The sequence below is a fragment of the Musa acuminata genome, chromosome BXJ2-1, assembly GCF_036884655.1.
Source record: "Musa acuminata AAA Group cultivar baxijiao chromosome BXJ2-1, Cavendish_Baxijiao_AAA, whole genome shotgun sequence".
Lineage (NCBI taxonomy): Eukaryota > Viridiplantae > Streptophyta > Magnoliopsida > Zingiberales > Musaceae > Musa > Musa acuminata.
This window is the reverse complement of record NC_088338.1, coordinates 39,640,110-39,661,790: the sequence shown is the minus strand read 5'-3', so window position 1 is coordinate 39,661,790 and position 21,681 is coordinate 39,640,110. Positions and strand designations below refer to the sequence as shown.

At 37.7% G+C, this 21,681-nt stretch overlaps 1 protein-coding gene across 1 annotated transcript; it reads right to left on the bottom strand.

Moving 5' to 3' along the window:
* Window positions 1-16,233: 16,233 nt before the first annotated feature.
* Window positions 16,234-17,107, bottom strand: LOC135599196 (protein NRT1/ PTR FAMILY 5.10-like). The gene has a single exon (XM_065094053.1). The coding sequence runs from the start codon at window positions 17,001-17,003 to the stop codon at window positions 16,302-16,304; it is 702 nt and encodes a 233-aa protein (XP_064950125.1). The 5' UTR covers window positions 17,004-17,107; the 3' UTR covers window positions 16,234-16,301.
* Window positions 17,108-21,681: the final 4,574 nt, after the last annotated feature.

Sequence of the window (21,681 nt, the reverse complement as noted above, 5' to 3'; positions counted from 1 at the left end):
CTTAGGGTTTGATTGAAATCTAGCACAAAGTCCTACACTGAACATGATGTCTGGTCTGGTGGCAGTGAGGTAAAGTAAACTTCCTATCATACCCCTATAAGTTTTTTGATCAAAGCTTTCTCCACTTTCATCAATTTCTAACTTAGTGGAGGTGCTCATAGGAGTGTTACTAGCCTTTGAGTTGTTCATATTAAACCTTTTTAATAAATTCATGGCATATTTAGTTTGACTAATAAAGATGTCATTGCTTAGTTGTTTGATTTGTAAACCTAAGAAGAATGTTAATTCTCCCATTAAGCTCATTTCGAATTCAAGACTCATAGTTTTAGCAAAAGATTCACAAAGAGATTCATTTGTATAGCCAAAGATGATATCATCAACATAAATCTGAACAATAAGAAAATTATTTTAAAAATTCTTGATAAACAATGTAGTATCAACCTTGCCTTTTGTAAAGTTATTTTTGATAAGAAAAGAACTAAGTCTCTCATACCAAGCCCTTGGGGCTTGTTTTAAGCCATAGAGAGCTTTAGTTAATCTAAACACATGATTAGGGAGGCTATTATTTTCAAATCCAGGAGGTTGTTCAACATAAACTTCTTCGGAAATAAAGCCATTTAGAAAAGCGCTTTTAACATCCATTTGAAATAACTTAAAATTATTACAACTAGCGTAGGCAAGGAGCATCCTTATGGCTTCCAATCGAGCCACAGGTGCGAAGGTTTCTTCGTAATCGATACCTTCTTCTTGGTTGAAACCCTTTGCCACTAATCTAGCCTTGTTTCTAACCACGATACCATTTTCATCTTGCTTGTTTCTAAAGACCCATTTAGTACCAATAACTAAATGGTCATTTGGCCTAGGAACAAGCGTCCACACCTCATTTCTCTCAAATTGATTCAATTCATATTGCATTGCGATAATCCATGAATCATCTTTCATGGCTTCATCAACACATTTGGGTTCAATTTGCGAGAGAAAAGCGGCGTTGGCACAAAAATTCTTAAAAGAGGATCGTGTTTGAACCCCCTTTGATGTGTCTCCTAAGATTAGCTCCTTAGGATGAGCATCTACATACTTCCAATCCTTGGGTAAGGAAGTGGATGCATCCAAGTTGCTAGTTGGAGACGGGGTTTCGTTTAAATTCAAAGAATCAAAGTTAACATCATCATCAAGATCATTTTTCTTAATTTCGGAAATCTCATTGAAAACAACATGGATGGATTCTTCAATAATTAAGATTCTTTTATTGAAAATACGAAAAGCTTTAGAAACCGAAGAATAACCAAGAAAGATTCCTTCATCAGATTTAGCATCGAATTTTCCTAAGTTATCCTTTTCATTCAAGATAAAACACTTACACCCAAAGACTTTAAAATATGAGACATTGGGTTTTTTGTTATTCCATAACTCATAAGGAGTTTTGGTGAGTAAGGGTCTTACTAGAACTCTATTCAAAATATAGCATGCAGTGTTTACAGCTTCGGCCCAAAAATATTTGGGTAGGCCATGTTCATTCAACATGGTTCTTGCCATTTCTTGTAAGTTTCGATTTTTTCTTTCTACTACCCCATTTTGTTGAGGATTTCTTGGAGTAGAGAAATTATGGCTGTATCCATTGAGTTCACAGAATTCTTGGAAATCATGGTTTTGAAATTCTCCACCATGATCACTTCTAATTGACGAAATCATAGATCCCTTCTCATTTTGAACAAGTTTACAAAACTTGGTAAAATATCTAAAGCATTCATTTTTCTGTTTTAAGAAGTAGGTCCATGTATATCTGCTATAGTCATCAACAATGACAAAGGCGTATTTGCTACATCCTAGACTCGATGTAGAGATTGGTCCGAACAAGTCCATATGGATCAATTGTAAGGGCCTAGAGGTGCTTATTAGATTCTTAGCTTTGAAACTACCCTTAATTTGTTTACCTAATTGGCAAGCATCACATACATTGTCTTTGATGAACTTGATATGAGGAATTCCTTTTACAAGTTCTCTAGATGATACTTGAGTGATTAGTTTCATGCTAGCATGACCTAATCTTCTATGCCATAGCCAAGCATCCTCATTAATAACCGCAAAACACATTTCATCACATAAGTCATTGATGTCAATAGTGTATACGTTATTTTGTTTTAATGCAATCATAGACATATTTTTATGTGGTTTTTCAATGATGCAAGCATTAGATTCGAATTTGACAGTATATCCTTTATCACATAATTGACTAATACTCAAGAGGTTATGTTTTAAACCATCAACTAACAGAACATCTTCAATAAAGAGGTTGGATTTGTTACCTATGGTTCCTTTGCCAATGATTTTACCCTTGTTGTTGTCTCCGAAGGTGACATAGCCTTCGTCTATGCTAGTGAGCTTAGAGAATTGAGATGGATCTCCGGTCATATGCCTTGAGCATCCACTATCAAGGTACCATCTCTTGCTCCTAGCTTGCGATGGTGTGGGTTTCTACAAGAAAGGATGATTTTTAGGTACCCATTTGCTTTTGGGTGCCTCAAAGATAGATCTGCATTGTTTATCATGTTGCATAGAGTTTATTATGGTTCCTTTAGGAACCCAAATCAATTTGTTTGGACTTATTTTCTTGAATGGACAATAATGTGTCTTGTGTCCAATTTTGCAACAAAAGTTGCATTTTGCTTGGTGTTGAACATGTAAGATGAAGCCTTTTATAAAAGTGGTTGGATTTAGGTGAGGACTTCTCACAAATCCAATTCCACTTCTTTTTGGAACGTGACCCTTGTTTGCAAGGATCATGTTCAATGACTTGCTACCAATCTCGAATTTCTTCAAGGTGTCCTTGAGTAGCAGGTTTTCTTTTTGGAAAGTTTCTAAATCATGACATTTGATACATGAATTTAAACTATCATGATGTTCAACTTTTAACTTGTCAAACTCACAAGTAAGACTATCATGCACCTTTTTCAGTAATTTGTATTTTCTACTGATACTTTTGCATTCATCAAACAATTCATGGAAAGCATTTAATAATTCATCGAATGATAAATCTGCATCTATTGAATTTGTTACCTCATCTTCGATGGCCATTAAGGCGTAATGGGCAACTTGCTCGGTGTTGGACTCCTCTTCTTCGGATGTGCTTGAGTCATCCCATGTTGCTTGAAGCGCCTTCTTCTTTGATGTTCTCCTTTTGACTTGGGGACAATCACTCTTGTAGTGTCCCGGCTTTTTGCATTCATAGCAGATTACTTGGTCCTTCTTGGGTTCAAGTTTATTTTTTGCATCATTCTTAAACTTGTTTCTTTTAAAGAACTTTTTAAACTTTCTTGTTAGAAGTGCCAAGTCATCATCACAGTCCTCATCACTTGAGTTTTCTCTCAAGTGGCATTCAGAAGTTTTGAGTGCCATATCCTTCCTGTTCTTTGGAAGGATGTCTTCTTGCTCTTCATGAGCTTTACAAGTCATTTCATAGGTCATTAATGACCCGATTAGTTCTTCAAGAGGGAAATTTCGCAGATCTTTTGCCTCTTGAATAGCAGTGACTTTAGGATCCCAACTCTTAGGAAGGGATCTTAGTATCTTATTAACAAGCTCAAAATCCGAAAAGCTCTTTCCGAGTCCTTTTAGACCGTTGACGACATCCGTGAAACGGGTAAACATGTCGCCAATGGTTTCACTCGGTTTCATCCGAAAAAGTTCGAAAGAATGTAACAGCAAATTGATTTTTGACTCTTTTACTCTACTTGTGCCCTCATGGGTCACTTCGAGTGTGTGCCAAATATCAAATGCAGTTTCACAAGTTGAAACACAGTTAAACTCGTTTTTATCAAGTGCACAAAATAAGGCATTCATAGCCTTTGCATTAAGAGCGAAAGCCTTCTTCTCCAAATCATTCCAATCGATCATTGGAAGAGAAGACTTCGAAAATCCGTTTTCGACAAGATTCCACAGTTCAAAATCCATAGAAATAAGAAAGATCCTCATTCGGGTCTTCTAGTAGGTGTAGTCCGTCCCACTGAACATGGGTGGACGCGTAATAGAATGCCCCTCTTGGTTTCCGGCGTATGCCATTTCTCTTTGGGTTTTAATCCGTTAGAGAGTTAACCTTGCTTTGATACCAATTGTTAGGATCGAGAGCACTAAGAGGGGGGGGTGAATTAGTGCAGCGGAAATCTTTCAGCGATTAAAAACTAAAGCTGCGTTCGTTCGATAAAAACTATTTTGATGCAAAAGCCGATTCTAAGATTACTTATGATTAAGTGCAGTTTACGTTTAAACACAGTTAGCGTCTAAACGCAGTTTGTGTCTAAATGCAGATTGCGTCTAAACTCAGATTGCGTCTAAGCGCAGTTTGCGTCTAAGCGCAGATTGCGTCTAAGCGCAGTTTGCGCCTAAACACAGTTTGCGTCTAAGCGCAGTTTAAGCAGAAGTATAAAGACAATGTGATGCTATTGTACAGCTCAAAAAGTAATCTGCAAAAAGCAGATTTACGTCTAAACGCAGATTTACGTCTAAACGTAGATTTACGTCTTAAACGTAGATTTACGTCTGAACTTTGAAACTCGTTTGTATATTCGCAAAAGGCAGTATGCAATTGAAATCAAGACGTAAACGTAAACTAAAATCTGATGATTGTGCGAGGAAAGCCGATTTACGTCTAAATGCAGTTTTACGTCTAAATGTTGAAACTCGTTGGTAAAATTGTAGAAGACAGTTTGCAGTTATAAATAGAATCAAAATGTAAATGTAAACTGCAAAGAAACTCGTTCATAAAAGCGCAGAAGACAGTTCGCAGTTACAAACAGATTCAAGACGTAAATGTAAGCTGCAATGTAAAGATCGTACGAAAACACCTTTTGACGTCTGAATGCAGATTCAGAAAGATTAGAACTTAGAAGCTTGTTCGTAAAAGCGCAGAGAGCAGTAGCTATGTAGGAGGTTTGCAGTAATGATAAAGTGCTCAAAATAAACGCAAACCAGAGATTTAGAGTGGTTCGGTCAGTCTTGACCTACTCCACTTTTGGCTTCCTCCACCGGCGAGGTCACCGACGTCAACTAGGGGCCTTCCTTCAATGGGCGAAGGCCAACTGCCCTTTTACAGTTTCTCTCCTTTTGACGGGCTCAGGAGACAACCCTTACAGATCCTTTCTCTCCTCTCTTTACAACTCAAGACTTGAAGAACAGAGAAGAGGAGAACTTTAGGACTTTACACAAATTTGAGCTCTTAGAGTCACTGAAAAGATCAAGAATTCGGTGTGGATCTGTATCTTTTCAGTGCTGAATGGGTGGGGTATTTATAGGCCCCAACCCAATTCAAATTTGGAGCTCAAAACGATCAAATCCCGGAATTCCGGGATCAGGCGGTTGCACCTCTTGACTGGAGAGGTTGCACCGCCTGGCAGAGCTCGAAGACTGAGCCCAAGCGGTGCCACCTCTTGACTGAGGCGGTTGCACCTCTCTGCCAGAGCTCGAAGACCGAGCTCAGGCGGTGCCACCTCTCTGTCAGGGAGGTTGCACCGCCCAGTCTTGCTCGAAGACTGAGCTCAGGCGGTGCCACCTCCTGGCTGGGGAGGTTGCACCGCCCAGTCTCGCTGGGAGGCTTAGCCCAGGCGGTGCCACCTCCTGGCCTAGGCGGTTGCACCTCCTGGTGCAATCAGGGTCCGAATGGTTAGCTCCATTCGGCCCAATTTCAGTCTTTCAGGGGCCCAATTGCCCCAAGATTAAGCTAATGGGATCACCTCCCATTTTCCAACTTAATCAATATGCTAACTACAATTAGATCTAAGACAATTTCTGCAGCTTTGCTTCCGTGCGTCAATCGCTTCTTCCGGCGAGTTTCCGGCAAACTTCCGTCGATCATCCGATGAACTCTCGGTGATGCTCCTGCGGACTTCCGGCAAACTCCTGGACTTTGCGACGATCCACTTGGCAAGTTCCGACGAGCTTCGCTTGGCAAGCTTCTGGACTTCTCGGATCTGTTCTCGCAGAACCTCCGACGACCGTCCGAACTTCCGTCGAACTCTCGAACTCCCAACGTGATCATGAACTTGACTCTGGCACAACTCTTGCTGCTTGTCTAACTTTCATCGTAGTTAATCCTGCACACTTATCTCAACACATAGATTAGACAACAAATGACAATTGACTTCATCATCAAAATCCGAGATTCAACATAAAGCACGTCTAGTCGCCAAAGGGTTTCATCAATGACCTGGTGTCGACTTCACAGAGACATTTAGTCCCGTTGTTAAACTCATAACAATTCGTCTTATCCTGAGTTTGGTCATCTCAAAGGGCTGGCATATACGACAATTGGATGTTAACAATGCCTTTTTACAGGGGTCACTTACTGAAGATGTCTTTATGCAGCAACCTCCTGGTTTCGTTCATCCTCAATATCCGAGGTATATCTGCAAACTTAAAAAAGCTATTTATGGACTTCGTCAAGCTCCAAGGGCTTGGTATAACGAGCTTGGCTCATTTTTTATCTCAATTGGCTTTATCAATTCCAAGTCTGATACATCGTTATTCATTTGCCAGCACAATGGAAGCATAATATATCTTTTAGTATATGTGGATGATGTTATTGTCACAGGAAATGATCCTTTGAAGACTCAGGCATTTCTAAAGCACTTGGCCGATCGATTCTCCCTCAAAGATCTAGGAACTTTAAGATACTTTCTGGGAGTGGAAGCAACATTTACATCTTCAGGTTTCTTCCTTTCACAAAGAAAGTATATTCAAGATTTATTATCAAAGACAAACAATGCAGCCATCAGAAGCACGAAGCCGAAATTTATTAGATGGAAGGATATCTATCAGCTTTGACAATTACAAAGCTGCATCTATATCAAGCCGGATCAACTACAATACCGTTGATGACGAGAAGTTCAGCGACGAGTAAGAAATTCGGAGCCACACAATAACTGTCATAATACAAACATTAGGCAGCAAAGACAATGAGGCGGAAGGCTTGCAGAATAACCTGAATTTTTATTTTCAGGATATTAACGCTTCAGAAGGTGGTGGGGAGATGCCATATCCCCAAAAATTTCAAGAAGAAATTATAGCAGCAGGACTTGAGGAAAATTGGGAAGTGGAATAATCACAATTAGCCAAACTCTCCCAACAAGTATATTCCTCCTCTGCCGTATCAAACTACAGACCACCTACAGACTCTACTATGGGGCCAGCAAACTACCCCCCCGCAATTAACATAGAGTCAACAATCCAGAAGCCTACCTTTGAAGGATACACTAGGCAAGCCAAATTCAAAACAAAGGATTTTTCTGAAGCATGGAACCTACCCTCAGCATTTCAACAATAGGGAGCCATGTTCATTATCCCTACACAATTAGGGATGTTTGATGAAGTTTTTATGAGATGGGAGTCAATAACTAAGAATTTAGTCTCACTCCAAGGATTCACAGATTCTCCAGCAAAGATGGAATTTATCGAAAATCTGCTCGGTGAATCCGAGAAGCTAGCTTGGATCCAATGGAGGATGGCGTACCCTGACGAATACCAACTACTACTGGAAAACGCCGACGGAGCAAGAGGTACCCAAAATATCCTATCTCAATTAAGAACAATCTTCATACTTGAAGACCCATTTCAGGGATCAACCGGGATGCAAGAAGAGGCCTACAGAGACCTAGAGAGGCTTTCGTGCAACAGCCAGAAACATATTATCCAATTCCTGAATGACTACATGAGGTTAGCCTAAAAAACGGGAAGGCTGTTCACAAGCCCCGAGTTATCTGAAAAACTATGGTCTAAGATGCCCGGAGAATTAGGAAAGAGAATAAAGGACGCCTTTGAATCCAAATACAGGGGCAATACGATCAGGGTAATCCCCAGGATCTTATTTTCCTATAAATATCTAGAAGCAGAATGCAAGGACGCCGCATTCAAAAGGGCGCTCAAAGACCTGTCTTTCTATAGTGAAATACCCATCCCAGGGTATTATAACAAGCCCGAAAGGAAATACGAGGTTAGGAGATCCACAACATATAAAGGCAAGCCCCACTCATCACATGCAAGGAGAGAAAAAAGAAAGCACCTGGTAAGAAACAAAAAGTGCAAGTGCTATTTGTGCGGTGAGGAAGGACATTTCGCCAGGGAATGCCCCAACGATCGCAAAAACATAAAGAGGGTTGCAATGTTTGAACAATTAGACCTTCCAGAGGATTATGAAATCATCTCTGTCCAAGAAGGAGAAAACTAAAGTGACGCAATCTACTCAATTTCTGAGGGAGAAGACGTAGAGGGATTACAACATGGTATACACTCCTTCACCCATAAGATATTTGCTCTTGTTGAAGATAGCAGGACCTGGTGGATTGGACCAGAGTCAGGATACAGAGCAAGAATACAAGTCTCACAAAAATAGGCCGAGTGCAGCCACATCTGGAGGATAAACGAGGAACTACCGGCAAGACTGGAAAGGTGCAACTGCTGTAAAAGAATCTCACAGCAAAGGCACAGACGACATTGCCCGCTTTGTGAAATCACCTCGTGCGGGATGTGCAGTATCTACTACTTCAACAAAAAGACCCCTGTAGCACTGGTGGAACCAGTCAAGTATGAACCCAAAAATCTCCTCCAACAATAGCAGGATTATATTAACCAATGTGAAGCAGAGATAAAGAAACTGAAAGCCACAGTGGAAGCAGAAAAAGAAAAGGCAAAGGAAATTGAGGAAGCCCATCAACAGGCCATTACAATTGTCCAGGAAAACCTCCAGCTAAAATGTGAAGCAGAAGAGCTGAAAAGGAAATACCGAGAGCTAGAACAAGAAAATATGGAACTTGACAGACTCCGCATGGAAAGGGCAGACTTACAAAAGGAGATCAATCTCCTAAAACAAAAGGAAAAGGTTGAAAAGGAAAGCACCTATGTCTTACTAATGGAGGAAAAGCAGCAGATACTATCAGCCGAGACGAAAGAAGCCGCCAAACCAGAAAAAGCAAAGAATATACTATTCAACCTTAAGGTACAACTTGAAATACCCAATGCTCCTATAATCAAAGTAAATGTCATTCTAGATACAGGGGCCACCACCTGCTGCATAGATGAAGGCGCGATACCTAGGGAAGCACTGGAAAAGAATCCCTACCTGGTACATTTCAACGGGATTACATCAAAGACAACAACATATAAGAAATTGAGAGGAGGAAGGATGATGATAGGTGACAACTCCTTCAGAATCCCATACACATATGCATTCCCTATGAAATTAGGGGATGACATACAGATGATAATCGGGTGCAATTTCATCCACGCCATGCAAGGAGGAGTCAGAATTGAAGGAAATACGATAACCTTCTATAAGAACCTGACCACTATTAACACCCTCCCATATGTTCCAGTTACAACTGCAATAGAAGAACTGGAACTAGAAGAAGAAGACTACATCCAAATTCAGGAGCTGGTTCTATACTCAACCGAACCTCAAAAGGATGAAGACAAACTCAGAGCACAGTTTGGAAGCTTGATCGAAAAATTAAAGGCCCAAGGGTACATTGGTGAAAATCCTCTTCAACACCGGAAGAAAAACGGGTTGATGTGTGAACTGGAAATCAAAACCCAAACCTTACAATAGAGGACAAGCCATTAAAGTACCTCACGCCTCAGGCCAGAGAATCCTTCTCTAAACACGTCAAAGCACTTCTGGACATTGGCTTGATCAGACCAAGCAAAAGCAGGCATAGGACAACAGCAATCATAGTCAACTCTAGTACAACAGTAGACCCAGTCACTGGCCAGGAAAGAAGGGGAAAGGAAAGAATGGTCTTTAACTACAGAAGACTAAATGACCTCACTGAAAAAGACCAATACAGCCTACCAGGGATAAACACCATACTAAGAAAGGTCAGCAATAGCAAGATATACTCCAAGTTTGACCTAAAATCCGGATTCCATCAGGTAGCAATGCACCCGGACTTCATAGAATGGACGGCTTTCTGGGTACCAGATGGACTATATGAATGGCTGGCAATGCCATTTGGGCTCAAAAATGCCCCCGTAATATTTCAGAGAAAAATGGATGACTACTTCAAAGGTACGGAACAATTTATAGTAGTCTATATAGACGACATCCTAGTATTCTCTGAAAATACGAAGGACCATGCTAGGCATCTTCATAAAATGCTAGAAATCTGTCAAGAAAATGGATTAGTATTAAGCCCGACAAAAATGAAGATTGTAGTCAAAGAAATAGAATTCCTAGGGGCAGTATTAGGAAACTCAAGGATTAAGCTGCAGCCCCACATAATAAAAAAAATTACTGAATTCAAAGAAGAAGACCTAACAACCAAAAGGGGTTTAAGGTCTTGGCTGGGGATTCTAAACTATGCCAGGAATTACATTCCAAATCTCGGCAAACTCCTAGGGCCTCTCTACTCGAAAACAAGCCCAACAGGAGAAAAGAGACTCAATGAATAGGACTGGAAGCTTATCAAGGAAGTCAAAAGCAAAGTCCAAAGGCTTTCTGATCTAGAAGTACCACCCCCAGATTGCTGCATAGTTCTAGAAGTTGATGGATGTATGGAAGGATGGGGAGGAGTGTGTAAATGGAAAAATAAGAAAGGAGATCCAAGGAGCACAGAAAGAATCTGTGCCTATGCCAGCGGAAAATTCAGCCCCATCAAATCAGCTATTGACGCAGAATTACACGCAGTCCTGAAAACTCTCGAAGCCCTAAAGATCTACTATCTGGACAAAAGAGAGATCCTGATAAGAACGGACTGCCAAGCCATAATCAGCTTTTTCAACAAATCAGCCCAAAATAAACCATCAAGAGTCCGATGGATGACATTCATTGATTATATCACCGGAAGTGGGGTTGAAGTCCAATTCGAACACATCGAAGGAACAAGTAACATCCTCGCCGACTCCTTATCTAGATTAATCAACATTCTTTTAAATGCAGGATGGAGGGAAGAACAAAAGGACCAACTATCATTATTGGCGGAAGCAACCCAAGAACTCAATGCCAAGCCCAACCCAAAGGCGGAAGCCTTTCTGAATCAAATAGCCTGCAAAATAATAACCTCCTATTCCAGTACACCGATAAGCTCACCTGCCTTCAAAAGGGAAAGAAAAGGTTACTTAATAACGAAGACTCCACAAAGAGGACACTCGGAATCTTACAACAGAAGACAGCAGAACAAGCAATCAATGCCTTGCAGCAATACAGAGACATCCACTCACTTAAAGTGGAAGAGTACCGGCGGCAAAGCTCAGGGAAAGACAACTGGTACAAAGACTGGCAGGTACCAGTCAAGCTTTGAAGTATGAGAACTAGTGACCTAACAAGTTTTGAAGTATGACAATTGTTTTGAAGTATGAGAACTAGTGACCAACTCAAAGAAAAACAAAAGCTGCCCGAGGGTTGAACAACTTCTATCAAGACTCAGCCCATGACTTTATTTAAAGCCTGCAAATCACCTAACAAGTTCAGTCTTTTGCAAATCAGTTCTTTGTTATCCTTTTGCAAATCAGTTTTTTGTTATCCCTCTTAGTATCATATTAATCCTAACAATTGGTTTAAAACCCAATTTGGTGTAATCAGAGCGAGGTTACTCTCAATTTGGTTTAAAACCCAAGAGAGATAATTTTCGCTGATAATAATGAGGGTCATTCTATCACACGTTCTTCCATGTTCAATGGAATGAACTACACTTATTGAAAAACTAGAATGAGGATTTTTTAATTTTTATGGATTTTGAGTTATGAAACATCGTCGAAAATGGATTTCAAAAGTCTTCTCTTCTAATAAACTATTGGAATGATTTGAAGAAGAAGACTTTCTCCTTGAATGCTAAAGCTTTATTTTGTGCATTGGATAAAAATGAATTCAATCGAGTTTCTATTTATGAAATGGCTTATAACATTTGGCATACATTTAAAACATACATGAAGGCACGAGTAGGGTAAAGGAGTCAAAAATTAATCTTTTGGTTCATAGTTATGAATTGTTTCGCATAAAACCAAGTGAGACCATTAGAGACATGTACACCCTATTTACAAATGTCGTTAATGGTCTAGAAACACTTAGTAAAAGTTTTTCTAGTTTTAAATTTGTTAATAAAATACTAAGATTCTTTCCAAAGAGTTGGGATCCTAAAGTAATTACAATTTAAGAAACTAAAGATTTGAACAACTTCTCACTCGAAGAACTTATCGGGTCCTTGATGACCTAAAAATGACATACAATGTATATGAAGAACTTGAGAACAACCTTCCAAAGAACAGAAAGGATTTGACACTATGAACTCAAGAAGACCACTTGAGAGAAAACTCAAGTGACGATGATGATGATGATGATGATGATGATGATGATGATGATGATGATGATGATGACTTGGCACTTCTAACAAAAAAATTTAAAAATTTCATAAATAGGAACAAAACTAAACATGACATTAAAAATAAAAATAAATTTTAAAAAGACCAAATAATTTGTTATGGATGCAAGAAGTTAGAAAACTTCAAAAATAAATATCCCTAAGTGAAGAAAAAGAAACCGAAGAAGAAGAAAGTGCTAAAAGCTACTTGGGACGATTCGAGTGCATCCGAAGGCGAGGAGCCAACCAACAAAGAAGTAGTGAATTATGTTGTAATGGTGCTCAATAATGAGGTAAGTGACCTAAACAAATCCCATTTATCTTATGTTGAGTTGCTTAATACTTTTAATGATTTGTTTGATGAATGTAAATTAGCTAGTAAAAAGTATAAATTATTTAAAAAAAAACATGCTTCTCTTGCTAGTGAATTTGATATATTGAACATTGAGCATGATAATGAAATATTACCTCATATAAAATGTGAAGAATTACAAATGCTTAAAAAGGAGAATTTGCCTCTACATGAAACCTCAAAAAAATTTGAAATAGGAAACAAATCCTTAAACTTGATCATTGCAAAAAGGGATCATGTTCATAAAAGAGATGGAATCAACTTTGTAACACTAATAAAAAGCCAACCATTATTATTAAAGGCCAAACCTTGTATGTTTTATATTGAAACAAATGTACCTTTTATTGCAACTTTAAACATTATGCTCATAAATGTACATTTAAGAGGTATAGTTCACATAAGTTAATTTGGGCCCCTAAAGGAACCTTAAATAACTCAATACAATATGATAAGCTAGGTAGATCGATTTATAAGGAACCCAAAATGGATACCTAAAAGAAAACTCTCTTTCTTGTAGATATGTCTACAATCACAAACTAGGAGCAAAAATGATATTTTGATAATAGATGCTCAAGGCTTATAACCGGAGATCCAAAATACTTCATAAAGCTCTCTAGCCAAAACAATAAAGGAAGATCATTATAATTAGAACTATCGGTTAAAAAATAATTTTAATTGAAGATATTTTATATTCAATGAAATCATGCTTGATGATTTAATGTTGCAATGATTATTTGAAATCTTATGTTTTGGAATTATGTGTTACACATTTGATCTTGATGATTTTTGTAAAATCTTGGTTTTTGATTTTAAACGATAATGCATATTTTTATTTGGCATAAAAGACAGACATGCTTATATAAAATAAATCACAAAAATTAAAACACATAAAAAAGAGAATACATTATTCTTGAAAATGTCTATATCCCTAAAATCTTATCAAGTTTTTAATAAATCTATTTATGTCATTTTGAATCTCTTGAAAATAATTTTGATGATTTGATGATTTAAATTTAAATAAATTTTATCCTAATCATGATATTGATTTTTTGATATTTGATACTTGGGTTTTTGATAAACCCTTCAATTAAAGATAGCTTATGTAGTGTCTTTTGGTGTTAAATAATGAAGCATGATTTTTTTTATGAAATATTAGAGCATACTTAGCTATCCTTAATCTTATAGGAAACTATCTACATTGCTTCCAATGGGTTTTTCAAAAAAAAAAGAGAGGAGGGGGTTTGGTGATAATGACTTTGGATTTGTTGAGATGAGATGTCACTATTTACAACTTGAGATGTACCATACATAAAATAATCTTCTTATTTCTTGAAGATATTTTTTAATATAAATATTGATTCTTTCACCTCGTTTGTTTTTAAACTCTTCATTAAACTCTTCTCCCACGATGTTGCCTATCATTAACTAAGGAAAGGAGTTTTATAAATAAAACATGATATATAATTTCTTGATTTCTGTAACTTGATTTATATTATAAATTTTCATGTATTTATGATTTGTATGATTGAATCATTAATGCACATGGATAGAAAAGTGTTGGCCTGCTCATCTTAAAAGTGCTGTGAAGCTTGCACTTTCAATAAGCAAAAAGTGATGACTTTGAATGCTAAGTTTAAGATTAGTAAATATTAGCTTGAATGTCTTTGGATTTTGACTTGAATGATTAGTATCTTTAGAATGCTAAAAATGGCTGCTAGGTTGTAACTGATCAAAAGTTGTAGCTTGAAGATAGAAGGGAGTGCACTAGCGGTAGCACCACTGGACTTGCGATGGCACCGCCAGAGCACACTACCCGTAGGTGGTAGCACTACCAGCAACCCTCCCCTATAAAATCTCTTTTAGGGTCGACGGTAGAACCACCCCCAACTCTCTCTACACGCCTATAAATCTCTCCATACCCCCATTCCTCTTACTATCCCTCTAGAAACTCAAGAAAATCCTCATCCTTTGTAAATCTAAAGATCAATCTCAACTTTCTAGGGGATCACTACAAGGGTAATCCTCAAAACCTTTCTCTCAATTCATTGATAGATCTTTATTCTTATATGTATTTCTTTCATTGATAATATGTGTAGTTTCATGGCATCTAGAAGATTCTCTAGGGACAAAAGAAAGAGGGGATTAGATGAAACCTATGATTCCATGCTTTTTGATTCTCCTAAACATACCCTTAAATTCCCAACCTTTGAGTCTAGAAGTATATATAAGCGAAAATATATAGATTTAGAAAAATTGAATAATTTGAACGGTTCGCTAACTTGAATATCCTTTCGATTCTTCAAATGAGTGAACTCATTTATCCAAGACTTGTTTGGTTGTTTTATAACAACTTGCATATGGATGAAAATTATAGAGTGTCCATTTATCTCCTAGGGTATCACATACCCATTATGGATAGTGTAATTTGTAACCTTATAGAAATTCTTGAAAAAAAAAGAGGTTGCTACTTTAGAGGACAATGTGACATTGAATTAGTTGAAGCTACATATTCTAAGGCATTATGCACTATCTTTGGTAACCCAAATTTGTCTATCGTTCCAAAAAGTTATGAACATTTACTACCCTTTAGCACAAAATTGCTTCATCACATCGTAATAAGTATTCTACTTCCAAAACAACATCATCATGATGAAGTCGGTCAAATAGAATTAGGAACTATGTATTGGATTATGGTACGACATGAAAATTGCTTTGGATATCTAATACAACAAAACATGATTGATCTATCCATAAAAGATATGATGCTTCCATATAGTGGTTTAATTACTAGACTAATGCATACTGATGACATAGTTATTCCACCTGATGAAGAAACCTTAAAACTAAATCGATTCAATGTCATCAATATAAATATATTAAGGAGATTAAGATGCACAGTAAGAAACAAAATTTGGACTATATTACTCAGGAGGATTGAACCTCCCCTATCTGAACCAAAATCAAAAACACCTATATAGGAAAAGTCATTCTCCTTCTACCAATCCCTTTGAGGCAGCACCTCTAACAGAGCAAGCACCCTTCTCATCTACCGATTCAATAGTGACTCGACCGAATCGAATTAAACTACATCAAGAACATATCTTAACCGAGATGTAGTAAATTTTGATTTAATATTTTATTTAGATATTTTATTTAGATATTTTATTTACCATCACCTGAATATGTTGTGTATTTTTTTTTTATCGATAAAAGGGAGTAGGGAAATAAAATATACCATGATGAGTTGTACTCTTTGATATACTATACTTCTTACATTCTAATGTACCTTTTGACGTAATAGTTACATTCTAATGTACCTTTTGACGTAATAGAGATAAAGAAGATGAGAAGAAGATGAGAGTAATTTATGAATCCAATAAGAAAATAATTTTAAACGAGCTTATCTTTTTCATATCAAATAAATTGATTCAACCTAGATAATCTAAAGTCAACCAGGGTCAACTAATATTAATTTTTTTTATTTTATAAAAGATATTTTGATAAAAAATAACCTTTAATAAAACTAAATATCGGAACGTGATATGATAAAATCCCATTATTAGATTTTTTTTTTCTTTTTGATAAATTGCTTAGATTACATTGAATCGACATTACATAGATGCATTGCGTCCCTTTTTCTTGTACACATAAGCTTGTGCAAAGTGAAGGTACAGAAGCAACCCCAAAGTACTGAGACCTGCAAGTAACCAATAGAAGTAATCGAGATGGGCACGGTTTAGATTGTCTGAGAACCAGCTCTCCCCCGTTTTCTTTCTGCTGGCTTTGTCGATGACGGACACCAGGAATCCGCTGATGAAGCTGCCGATGCCAAAGATGCTCAGGTAGAGCGCCAGCCCCAGACTCCTCAATGCATCAGGGACTTGGTCGTAGCAGAATTCCTGCAAGCCAACCATGGCGAAAACATCTGCGACCCCAGAGAGGACGTACTGCGGCGCCAGCCACCAAAAACTCATGGGGATCACGGCCTCGGGCTGGTTCACGAGTCCGAACTCCCTTGCCGTTCGGAGTCGTTTCATCTCAACCAGAGCTGCTGCCACCATGGAGGCGAGCGAGAGGACCAATCCGGCACCGATCCTCTGGAGCGTGGTGATGCCGGAAGGGAGCTTCGTAAACTTCCTCGCTACCGGCACGAGAATCCTATCGTAGACCGGGATGAAGCCCACGATGGAGACGCTGATGAAGACTTGCAGGGCTGCCGGCGGCACTTCAAGGTTCAAGTATATGAAGCCTATCCTCCTGTCCAAGGTGCTGCCTTGCTTGGTGAAGAGCGTTGACGACTGGCCAAATACCATAGCGTAAGTCAAGCAGGTCGCCCATGTCGGCAACAGTCGAAGCAACCCCTCCGAGCCTTCTCCACAACCAACATCCCTGCAGACGAATTCATCATCTTCCTTGGTCAACGACGAGGAATCATAGCTTAAGGATGTTATATATCAGCGGCGTATGCAAGCATTCTAATGGTTGTTCATAGGTGCATGAGTTTCGTTTGTCTTTTTAGATCTACTAACACGTCTCTGTCTCATGTGGCTGACTATACTTGAAAGAAGGCATCCATACCAGATCTCGTGGTATTCCTTAGACTCCTGATTCCATGGCTTCGATGAAGTTTCTCTGGATACACAGGATTCATAGCGGAATATGATAAGGCATATTTTCGACTCCAGCCATATCACCACTCGCGTCCTTGCCACATCAGCTTGAGGGAGGACTTTCACACACCAAGACAGAAGCCATGCCGAGGCACCCGTCGGTATGTCCCGTCTCGGAAGGCTCAGGACGGCGCGTCGCTTGGCACCGTTCCGCGTATTCCGGGACGACGACCGTACGAAGGTACCATCTCTCCACTCGGGATCGATTGTCGTGCCAAACCCGTGTATAGCCGATCCTCGCATAAGTAGTATAAAAGCCTTTGACCGACGTCAGGCTAGGGGAGGATAAAAAACAACACACCACATATATAACACACAAAGACACATACATAATACACATACATACACAACACAACACATACACATATATATATATATATGAACACAACACACACATCAAACAATACACAACACTCACACACACAACATATACACCTACACTCATACACAACACACAACAAACACATAGAACTCATAACATACGCAACACTCACACGCATAACACACACAACATACACGCATAACACACACACACACACACAACACACATAACACAACACAATACAACACACACACATACACATATACAACTCATAACACACACACATATATCACACACAACTCAAATTACAACACCTACTACACATACAATATATATATATAAATATATATAAATAAATAAATAAAATAATATATATATATATATATATATATATATATATATATATATATATATATATATATATATATAACAAACAACACACAACACCCACATACACACAACACTCATACACAACACAATACAACACACACACATCACACAAACAACACACACATATATCACATACAACACCTACTACACATACAATAAACAGCACACACACAACACACACACACAACTCAAATTACAAGGAAAATTACAAGAGGGCTTGTGAAATTATTTTAAACAAAATTTTTTAATTTATTTTTTAAGGATAAAATTATATTTTATTTTGAGGATATAATTTTATTTTTAGGATAAACAAAATTATTTTTTATTTTTTAAGGGTAAATTTTTTTTAAGGATAAAATTATATTTTATTTTTAGGATAAAATTTTTTAATTTTATTTTTAGGATAAACAAAATTTTAATTTTAATTTTTAATTTTATTATAAATTTTTATAATATATAAATTTATAATTAATAATGTTAAGATAAATAAAATTATTTAATTTTATTTTTATAATAATATAAATTTTTATATTTAAAAATTGAGATGCTAGATATTATTAAATTCAATATAAATAATCCCTTCGCAGGGCTTCTCACTCGGCTGAAGGGTCGCCGGCTGTTAAAGGGTTCGCCGGCTGTTAAAGGGTTTGTGAACGGCTCTTCCGCCGAACACTCTTTCAGTCGTCTGATCGCATTCTTCCTTCTAATGGCGACGTGCAATCCACTGTTTTTGTCGATCTATGCCACGATTGTTGCCGGTATTATCTTCTGTACTTTTGTGATTCTCTCCTCGGTCTATACTTCCTCACCAGCAGCCGGCGCCGGCGATGGAGGAAACGAAAAATACTTCCCGTCGCCGAAAGGTATCCGGTCAAATTCTTCTTCTTTTTCTTCTTCAATCAGTCTTATTATTTCGATGCTGTGTATCTTTGTTCTATGAAGGAGCCTATAAACTAGACTGTTGAAAACTTGGTGTTTAAGTTTGCATATGTCCACATGGCTGACACATGTTGTGGCAAAATGGCACTTGTCTTGGTGGCACGCAAGGTGCAAGCCAAAATGAGGCTAATACACAGCATCTGCTCTTTCATTTCTTTCCTTAACCCTTTCTTAAGGTTCCTTAAAGTTTTATTTAATCAAAATTTGACTTTGATAGTTCTAGGATCGTTAATTAATATTTTCCCCTTCTATGTTTATAGTAACTACTGCCTACAATATTGAAATATTTCATTGGCATCCCACTGATGCTGCAAAAAGGCTAGCTAGGGAGTGGAAAGATATAATTTTTAAGTGATGACCAGAAATGGGGCCAGACTAGCTTTAATGATCTTGTCCACCAAGTTTTAGGACCATCACTTGAAGGAGAAAGTGGACTTTTTCATGCTTATGATGGGACCCTTAAGCTGGGTCTTTTGCCAGCAAGTATATTTTGCAGTGGGCACACATACTTTGTCCAGGTAGTTCCTGGTCTTTATAGTTGTTAATTCATTGTTGCTCATCCAATTATGGTTATGGTATAGTATGTTGTATGTTATTCTATGTTTTAAAGCATATAATTATAGTAGTTATGTGTCAATTTGAATTAGTTTGGGGAGTAATCCTACTAACTAAATTAAAGGCCAATTGAGCTCGAATCAGGGCTGATTTGGGCCGGATAGATGGTCCACTTAGAGCCACATCAAGCGATGACACCACCAAGGTAAGCAGTGGAACCGCTTGAGACTCGACGCCCCAAGCGATCTAGATGGTGGTACTACCTAGACTAGGCGATGGTACCATTGGCAGTTAATGTTGTTAGGCGGTGGTACCGATAGAGCTCAATCTCCGAGGCTCTATCAAGTGGTAGTATCGCTCAGACTAAGCAATGTTACCACCAGTGCAGGGGTGTCAATTACCGCCTAGAATTGACAGTAGTACCGCCAATATCTCGAGAATCCAGGATTAGACCTTTTTTGACTTCATTTTTGAAGTCACTTGGGGCCTATAAATACCTCACTCATCCCAACTCGGATCACAAAGATCCTGAACGAAAATTTGAGTGAAAACGTTATTGCAATTCCTCAATAGCACACACATACACATACACACATAACTCGTAACAAACACACACTACACACACATAGCATACACAATACACACAAACATATACAACATATACAATACACACTATACACAAATAACATATACACATAACTCATAATAACACATATACTACACACATACAACTTATAACAACACACTACACACACAAACATAACAACACACACTACACACACAACATAACATAAACACAATACACATACATATAATACACACACACACACACAATATAACACAAACACAATACACATACACATATAACACACACACACACACATAATATATACAATATATACATACACAACTCATAACAACACACAACACACACAACTCATAACATACACAACACACATAATATACTCAACAATACACATACACACATAACTCATAACACATATACAAACAACATACACTACACACACATAACATACACAAAACACATACACATATACAACTTATATAACACACAAACAACACACGCATAATACACACGACACACACACACATAACATACTCAATACACACATGTACACAGCTCATAACAACACAAACGACACACATCACACACATCACACACACAACACACACACAAACAATACACACACATAACATACACAATACACATATCACACACATCACACACACAACACACACACAAACAATACACACACATAACATACACAATACACATGCACATATACCACACACAACTCATAACACTTACACACATACAAACAACACACAACACACAAACAACATACACACACAACTCATAACACACACAATACAAACACACATATAACATACACAACATACATATCACACACATAACTCATAACACATAACATATACACATAACTCGTAACAACAAACTACACACAACACATGCACACATAACATACACAACTAATAATACACACACAACACATACACACATACACATAATTCATAACACACATACACACAGAACTCATAACACACACAACACACACACACGCACAAAACACACACAATACACACATAACATACACAACACACATATATATATCACACACAACTCATAACGTGCACACACATAATATACACAATACACACATAACTCATAACACACACACATCATATAAACAACACACACTACACATACAAAACTCGTAACACACACACAAACAACATACACATAACACACATACATAAAATACACAACAAACACACAACTTATAACACACACTATACATAAAATAAACATATACACAATAGACACAATACACATAACTCATAACATACTACACACACGCACACATAACATACATAATACACACACACATAACTCATAACACACATATACAAATAACATACATACAACTCATAACATATACACACATATAAACAATACACATCAAACACACCTCATAACATATATATACAACTCATAACATATACACACACACATAAACAACACACATAACACATAAACAACACACAACTCACAACTCACATAACACACACATA

Coding starts and splice junctions, on each gene's coding strand:
- LOC135599196 (XM_065094053.1), bottom strand. CDS start 17,003: ATGGTATTTGGCCAGTCGTCAACGCTCTTCACCAAGCAAGGCAGCACC.